The 8,549-nt window shown below is 42.5% G+C and overlaps 1 protein-coding gene across 2 annotated transcripts; it reads left to right on the forward strand.

The window, feature by feature from the left end:
• On the forward strand, positions 1-7,724 carry MAPRE1 (microtubule associated protein RP/EB family member 1). Of its 2 annotated transcripts, none has more exons than XM_039719205.1 (6): positions 1-155; positions 2,725-2,870; positions 4,201-4,405; positions 4,755-4,864; positions 5,545-5,697; positions 6,065-7,724. In XM_039719205.1, exons 1-6 carry the CDS (start codon positions 35-37, stop codon positions 6,119-6,121), a joined length of 792 nt encoding a protein of 263 aa, XP_039575139.1. In that variant the 5' UTR covers positions 1-34; the 3' UTR covers positions 6,122-7,724. The 2 variants fall into 2 exon arrangements, with proteins under 2 accessions (XP_039575139.1, XP_039575140.1); XM_039719206.1 differs by having other exon boundaries at positions 4,201-4,390.
• Positions 7,725-8,549: the final 825 nt, after the last annotated feature.

Raw genomic sequence — 8,549 nt, forward strand, 5'->3', positions numbered from 1 at the left:
TGGCGCTCACAGCTCTGGTTGTGTCTTTCAGAAAATGGCAGTGAATGTGTATTCTACTTCAGTGACCAGCGATAACTTGAGCCGACATGACATGCTGGCGTGGATCAATGAGTCCCTGCAGCTGACGCTGACCAAGATTGAGCAGCTGTGCTCAGGTAAGGGGGCTCACCCCCAGGGCACTCCCAGTGGGATGTGCACCCCGCTTCTGTGGAGCTGCAGCTGCAGCCTGTGTGCTGCCCTGCTGCAGCTCTGCTCCTGGCCTGGCTCCTGGTGTCAGCAGGTTCGTGGTCAGTGTTACGATCCAGTTATGGTTGGAGTGTTATTGAAGTGGCTGTCAATAATGGCAGTGTAATGAAAAGGCACGTTCTCATGACTCACTACAGCATTGATGCTATAAGCAATGGGTGTTAATGTGAAAAGTGACTCTGAGGAAAAGGGTGTTTTCCCATGAGGAATTAAGTGCTTAGTCTTCATGGATAGAGTAAGTCTTACAAGTGTAACTGGCAGAAACAATTGTGATTTATTCTGGAAGAGAACTGGAGTGTGAGGAAGACAGAGCAGTGACTCGTGGGGTCTTCTGCAGGACTTTAAAACTCCTCTTGGTCCTGGGCCACATCCAGTCTGTGTCAGCCCAGCTTAGCTGGGCTTGAACTAACTTCAGCATAGCTGAATCTCATATACAGTAGTAGGCAGGAAAGGGGAAGTGTCTGTGGTACAGAAATTGAGTCAAGTGTCATCGTAGGGAGGAGTGTGTGGGAGGAGGAGGCTTGTAAGAACAAATAAAAGATAATAGTCTGTGGAATAAGAGCTGAAAAAAAACCCAAGGCTAAGAATGCAGCCTGGGTACAAGATAATTTGGATAACTACAACAGGCAGTCAGTGAAAAGTGGAAGCTTGGCTCATACAGTGACTTTAAGATAAGGTGTTGCTCATGGAAGGAGAGATGTGGAAATAAAAGGAGGAATTAGTTAAAAATGAGGTTTTTAGACTGTCAGTACAGGCTGAATCGATGGAAAAAAAATCCCAAAGATTACAGAGAAGCAAGGGACTCGCAACAGGCATTTGGCAGCTATTTGTGGTGGCTTTTGTCAGTGAGATGATGCACAAGAATTGTAAGGGTGAGAAAACTAAAGACCTAAGACACAGGAGGAGGGGAAGTGATAAGCACTGTCTGCTTTCAGATAGGCAGGTTAAGCCCTGTGGTGTGCAGGGTTGATTTGCATGGGATTGGTGTGAGCCTTGAATGCTGTGAGAGCTCCGTGTTGAAGTGAGGATAATTGGTACTGGCTCTGCAGAATTCCAGCTCACCTGTTTTTGGGAAAAGACTGAGAGCTGTTGATGTGGTATGTCCTGAGCAGTGTCCTTTTCTGCATCTGCAATAATGCTTCGTGCCTTGGCAGGGATGAAGTGGCTTTTGCTGTCATAGTCCTGTGGAAGCTGGAGTTCCCAAGCTTGTTTTGCTGTCTTTGGCAAGGGCAGCAGTTTGAGGTTGCATAAATGCACAAAAAGTGCCCTTTGACTTGCGCTGTGCTCCCTCTGTTTTTATCACGCTTATCACTCTGACTGCCAATGGAGAGCAAACCCCTGGCTTCTGGCAAGTCCTCTGTGTTTGAGTTGGGATTGGAGCTCTGCAGCTAGTGAACTGAGACACAGTGGAGAGCAAACAGCAAGAGCTGCCTTGTTGTTTTTATTTTTAATTTGCACCAGTGGATGACATCAGTCTTCTGGTAGCAGGTGAAAGTGGGAGTGCCTGTGAAGTATCTTGATAAGAGAGTGAAGTTGTAGGATGTGGTTGAGATGAGCAGAGGTCAGTGCTCTTCTGTATTCCTTCTTGGCCTTCAGATAGCTCCCAACAGCTTGTTGTGTAGCTGTTGGATGGCTTAGGTTAAGATTTCCTTTACTCATTGGTTCATTCGTGTTGGTGTGGGAATAATGCTCTGAATGCTGTGCTTGTGCTTTTAATGGTTGTGCATCATCACTGCAGAGTGAGGATCTAGTTTAAAGCCACTTTTTTTTTAAAACTTTGTATATTCTACAAATATGGAGGTGGTTGTCCACTCTTTGTGGCTGGACTGAATCTCTTTTTTCCTCTTATTTCAGCAAGTGTTGAATTGGAGGACATGAAGAATTTAAATTAATAGGAAGAAACACTTATCTTATTTTCGTTCTTTAATTAAGACCTGCTTTAAATATAATTCAGCTTCATTAGCCTCTTATCTTTGAGAGCACCTTGAATTGTGTATAGGTTCTGTTTGTAGGAGGTAAATGTATTACAATTTCAATAATGGTTAAGCACAATTTGTAGAATAATGCTTTTTCTGATTTAGTTGTATTAGTGTTGTTAAGAGAAGATTACATGCCTGTTAGGCACGTGTAACATCTCAGATCTGTGCTGATGTCCATGAAGAAAGGAAAGTCAAGTTTATTAATTAGATTTTTTTTCCCTTGGAATTCTGGAGGCAGGTTTCTTCTTATTCTTAAGAGTTCAAGTCATGAGCCCAAAAGTTTGGTTCTCCAGCTCCTTTAAGCTTATTTATGGCCATGCTGCCCCAAAAAGGAGACTGAAGGTTCCTGTTTTCTTGCCTTTGTTGCCTTTAAAGGGCCTGTGTGACTGAGGAGTGAGTCAGGTCAGTTTGCTGACCTGACAGGAAAGAAACTCACAAGGGTTAGTGAGCTGAGCTGACTTAATTCATGCCAGGATTTGTGTTCTTTTCCTTTTGGCAGGTGCTGCATACTGTCAGTTCATGGACATGCTCTTCCCAGGTTCTGTAGCCCTCAAGAAAGTGAAGTTTCAAGCAAAATTGGAACATGAGTACATTCAAAACTTCAAGGTTCTACAAGCAGGTTTTAAACGAATGGGTGTTGACAAAGTAAGCTGGGCTATGACTGACTCTGCTTTTAATGTTAATGGAGATGGGATGAACTTTCAGATTTAAAACTGAATAAATCTGGGAACAGAGTTTGATTTTGGTTTGTAAATCTCAAAACCTTTAGTTTTGGCTTGCCTTGGGGGCCTCACATCAATTAGGACACATTTTGCTTTGCTGCAGCCAAGGTCAGGTTTCCAGCTCTTAATGATGAGATTAATGTTACCTTTTTAGTTGTGGGAAACTTCTGTGGCACAAAATAATACTGGAATTCTGTGAGATAAGGTTTGCCTGAGCTTCCTCTTTGGACCATCTTCATAGGAGATATGTTCCCATAACCTACTGCTGTGGTGGTCCTAAGGATTCCAAATTCCTCTTTACAAGTGTATAGAACTACATAATTGTTAAGGTTGGAAAATCTGTCTGAGACCATCAAATCCAACTGTTCCTCCAGCATTGCCAAGGCCACCACTAAACCATGTCCCCAAGTGCCACATCTGCATGGCTTTTAAAAGCCTCCAGATATTAAAATCAGTGATTTTTAGTAGTGAAATTGTGAAAACACTTGTTCAGATGGACTGACAGTTCTGCTGATGGAGGAGGGATTTATTCAGGTAATAGTTACAGACAATATGTTTGGTAGGATGCAGAACTTGCAGGGTTGAAGCTTTTTTCTTCTTTAAGAAGATGTCTCATTCCATGGCTGGCAGCTCCAGCACAGTGTCAGTCTCTGCTTGGGGACAGTGGCTTGTGCAGTCTGTCCACACAACCCATCTGGACAGGCAGCCTGCCTTCCAAATGCCTTATGAAAAGAAATTTTCTCTACTAACAAAACTTCACTATTTTCTACATTTTTAATATTCTTTAGTTATACACCTCATGCCAGGGAAGCTGGAGTCTGCTATGACAGAGATGTTTAGCTCTTGTAGCAGTTCTGGAGTTGGTCAGTTCAGATCCATCAGAACCAGCCTCATGTGGACAGGAAGAAGTTTTGTCTGTAAACTTGGTCTAGCAGAAACTTTGCTGCAGAATAATTCAAAATTATCCCTCAAAAGCAAAGCATGATTGGTTTTTCATTCCAATAATTACAAAAATCCGGTTATCGGATATAGTTGTGGTCAAGGGGGATTTTCCCTAGACTGGACAAGAATTAAATTTGCATATCTTTTGAGTGCATTAACTTTAAATCTTTACATAAAATCCCAGAGAGATTCTTTATCCATAATATGAGTATGACTTTTTTTTTTTTTTAAATCTTTACATAAAATCCCAGTGAGATTCTTTATCCGTAATAAGAGTATGACTTTTTTTTTTTTTTTCTCCCCCTCTTCAGATAATTCCTGTGGACAAACTAGTGAAAGGAAAATTTCAGGACAACTTTGAATTTGTTCAGTGGTTCAAAAAATTTTTTGATGCAAACTATGACGGGAAGGAGTATGATCCTGTTGCTGCTCGACAAGGCCAAGACACAATAGCACCAAACCTTGTTACTCCAGTTGTGAACAAAACCAGGAAATCTCTCGGTACTGGCAGTGCAGGTAGAGAAAATAGTTAAAAGATGATCTAGATAATGAAAAACTCTGGGGAAATGAAGGCTGGGTTGCTGTTTAAAATCAGTGTATGGGATTCTAGTATTCTGCATCTTGTTTCAGAGATGCCAGGCTCAAAGACTGAGGCTGCTGTAGTACCCAGGTGTCTGGAGGCTACAGAAAGAACAGTCTTGTATAAAAGAGAATGGCAAGAATTGGTGCCAAAATGAAAGGACATGTTACATGGAGTTAAGGAAGGAACATATCTTCAATCTCTCTCATGCCTAAGCGTGTTTGGAGGGGGAATAGTACCTTTATGGGAGGGAGAATTGGAATTAATTGGTGAATTATCTTGCAGCCCCGCAGAGGCCCATTGTTGCACAGAGGACCCCAGCAGGTCCCAGAGCTGGGCCTGGGATGGGCAAAAAGGGTGGAGGAGACGATGAATCAGCGGGATTGATCGAGCAGGTGTGTAAGGACAGCCCTGTGACTGACCTCTGCTTGGTAGAGTTATGGGCAGGTTTGTTTTTCCAGTACCGTGGAATGTCTGGGTCAGGCAGATGGAAGAAAATTATGTGAATCAGCTAATTTAAAATCACTTAATTGGAACCCTTTGTTATAGTGGTCTTGCTCTCCTGATGGAAGCAAACCCCCTCCTGTAGCACACGAGTGGCCAGACATTTCACCCCAGTGTGGGCTGTGTCACACATAGCAGGGCTTGTAAGTATTCCCACAGCTGTGTTGCAGCTCTCCCAGCATTCCAACAGAGCTATGAGCAGCTGCTCCTTCACTGAAATCCGGAGTGAACACAACTGAGCCTGCTGTCAGCAGGAGAGTTGTCATGAAAGAATGTGTTAGCAGAGGGGACTGCAGGCAGTCAGTGCTTTACCTATTTCATGGAATCAGCCTTTAGGCTTTCCAAGTGGATTTGGGTGTGTTGGACTGGATGTTTCTTGTGGCAGTGATACTAAAATTTGAGAAATGGCCCTTTTCTTCCTGTCACAGTCCCCCCTCCCCCATATCTTGGTTACTGCTGAAGTGCTTTGCATATCAACACCCTTCTGAGAACTTTTGGGACTCCCCTTTTGCATAGATCCCACTGAATTCTGTCTCTGGTGGATATAATTATTATTGATGCCCTTTGGCAGATCAATGCATTGAAACTTACTGTTGAAGATCTGGAGAAGGAGAGAGACTTCTACTTTGGCAAATTGAGGAACATTGAGTTGATCTGCCAGGAGAATGAAGGGGAGAATGATCCAGTGTTGCAGAGGATTGTGGAAATTCTTTATGCCACAGATGTAAGTAATCTGTTATAGACGGGGTTGCACAGTTCTTCCTGCCCTTGTAATTGGAAGCTGGTTTGCTTTCCAGGCCTCCCTCTTGTTCTACATTATTTTTTTTCCCTGTGAGGTTTATGGCCTAGCTTTTTCCTGTAATAAAGCATCAGATAATTTAACTATTGTCAGACAGCAAACAAGGTACACCTTTCATGAGTAGTATGTAACAGATCAAAGATGAGGAAAATACTTCTGGTAATACATCTTGTAAACAGTGACTTAAGGGTGTCTTACCTGAAGTAAGAGGAAAAAAAAAGTACCTACAGAGTAGCCAGGAACTGGTTTGACATCAGATTTTCATTAAAGCACTTGTTTTCTTCCCCTTCAGGAAGGCTTTGTGATACCTGACGAAGGAGCACCGCAGGAGGAACAAGAAGAGTATTAACAGACCACATACTGTACCAGCAGAGCAGCAACATCAGAATTCTTTGCCCCAGATCATGTGCTTAACTGTAAAATACTCCACTTTATTCTTAGAGGACTCACTGGTCTCTTTTCATAAGCAAAAAGTACCTCTTCTTAAAGTGCACTTTGCAGAAGTTTCACTTTTACAGTGGGTTTGAGTTAGGAGCTCTTTCTCACGCTGTAGCAGAGCAGTATTCACATCGAGGTGGTATATTTAGGGAGCAAGAGGCTGAATATTTGGAACTTGTTGCAGAATGGTTTGCTGGTAAAACACTGGTTTGTGGGAAGACTCTTTTTGTATCTAAGGCGGTGCGCAGTAGAGAAATTAAAGACTGACTCAGAAAGATTGAGTTAATGTGAAATTGCAGAACAGAAATTATAATAAATGCCTTAAGAGTATTTAAAATATGCTTCCATATGCCAAATTGAAGTAATGTGATGGGAGATTTTATGTGCTTCATATTGGGGTAGACGTTTGTTTAACTCCATTCACTGCTGTCCGAGAGGCCTTGCGTGGCAGTCTCACTGTGTCAGCAAGTGCTCAAAAGGGGCTATTAAAACAAAACTCCATTCCTATGTAAAGCTGCTTACTAAGTGATTAGTTCTCGATGAAATGGGCCTTAACGTTGCCTGTCACAAGATTAGAGGGAGTATGAACAGCTGAGACACATAAATTACCTTGAAGAGTGCTGAAGCCTTTTTCTGTGGCATTGTGGCTTTGCCAAAACGTACTGTGTTTTCTGTAAGAAAAGCAAAACAAAGCAAAGGGCACACAGTCTTACTGCCTGAAATGTCCTTCAGAAGTGATTTTTCTTCCTGGCTCTTGTTTTTATTTGTTCTGTTTATTTTCATTTCTGTTGGAATCCCTTCTGTTCTCTCACTTTTCCCTTTCCCATCCCATGGAATGCTGAACACGCCCAATAGTTGTAACAGGACTGGCACTGTGCAACTGGCTTTGAATGAAAGTGAATTGAGCACATGAGGATGATATTTTTCTGTCTGCTTTCTATTTTTTTTCCCCCCTTTGAACCAGGGCATATTAGTAATAACACTTGCCAGTTCAGTAGTCTTCTGGGGTAAAAACTAAAAGATGCTGGCTAACAGAGCTAATGTTATTGCAGAAAATACAGTACTGAGACTAACTTAAATATTAATATTTAAAATACTTTCCTTAACTATCCTTTTTTTCTATCATGCCCCTCATTACTGTTGTGTTTGGCAAGATCCTGCAAGACTTCTGACCCCCCTTCACTACTGAGATTGATCAGTCCTGTTGTGCTTGTATTCATTTGTTTCTGGTGGTAGCTTGTCCTAAAATGTGTGTAGGAGAGCATTTTATGGTAATTGTGTAGTGCATGAATCTTTGTGAAGTTCAGAGAAAAACCCAAATTCAGTGAATGCCAAAAATGCAAGTATCTAGCCATTGTTTGAAATTGCAGTGGTGCTATTTCTCTTGTGGCCTTTTAGACTTCTGTTGCCCTAAAACTCCATTTTACTGAGAAACCATATTTGACTTGGATTTTTCTTGACAGGGTTTTTCTATTTTAAGCAGTTTCTAAATAAAGTTCTGTATTTCAAGAGTGTCCTGTCTGCTGGAGTCTCTCATGCTTTCAGATACGATCAGGCAGAGCTGAAGCCCGTGGTAGTTTCATGATGAAGCTTGCAGGACCTGGAATTTCAGCTTCCATTCCCCAGCCCCAGGCATTGCTAACCTCAGTAGCAGTAGTCTTGGAACTTTGTTTGGAGTGTGCTGGCACAAATGGTTGTTGTATTTTTTTGGGTTTTTCTTTCTGTGTTTTCCCTCCCACAAGTCAATGGGATGTGAGTGTGGTGTTGAGTTCCTCCTCCTCCTCCTCTTGGTGTGGGAATAGGGATGTGTTACAGGAGTGCTGTCCCATGACTTTACGTGTGTTTAACGTGTTTTGAAACTGCTAAAACACTGGTTATGAGTTACAGACAAACAAGATGTTAATTGTTTCTGTCACCAGGCTCTGTGAGCAGACTGACTGTAAACTGAGTTGATTTGTTTGACTTGAATTGTGTTTCTTAAATGTTCCTGTCACAGCTGTGTGCACAGACCAGCATCTGCAGAGAAGTGCTCATGGAATGGGAAGGGATCCCTGCAGGGCTGCTCCTGTGCTGGGGAGCACCTTCCCTGCCCCTGAGGGCTCTGTGGGTGCCTTACTGAGGAGAACAGGCACTGCTGGCACTGCCTGCTGGTGTGGCACAGCTGGGGCTGGACACAGACCCAGGGTTTGATGCACATAAAATCTTCTTTCCCATTACTTCCTTGCTTTGAAGTCGGAAGCATATTTTTTTTCGACTCTAAATATTCCATTATTCCAGCAACTCAAAGCAAAAGGTGGCAGCAGGATGTGGCTGAAGGTGAAGATGACTTTTGGGAGGTC

Source organism: Passer montanus, unplaced genomic scaffold (genome assembly GCF_014805655.1).
Source record: "Passer montanus isolate IOZ18808 unplaced genomic scaffold, ASM1480565v1 scaffold41, whole genome shotgun sequence".
Taxonomy (NCBI): Eukaryota; Metazoa; Chordata; class Aves; order Passeriformes; family Passeridae; genus Passer; species Passer montanus.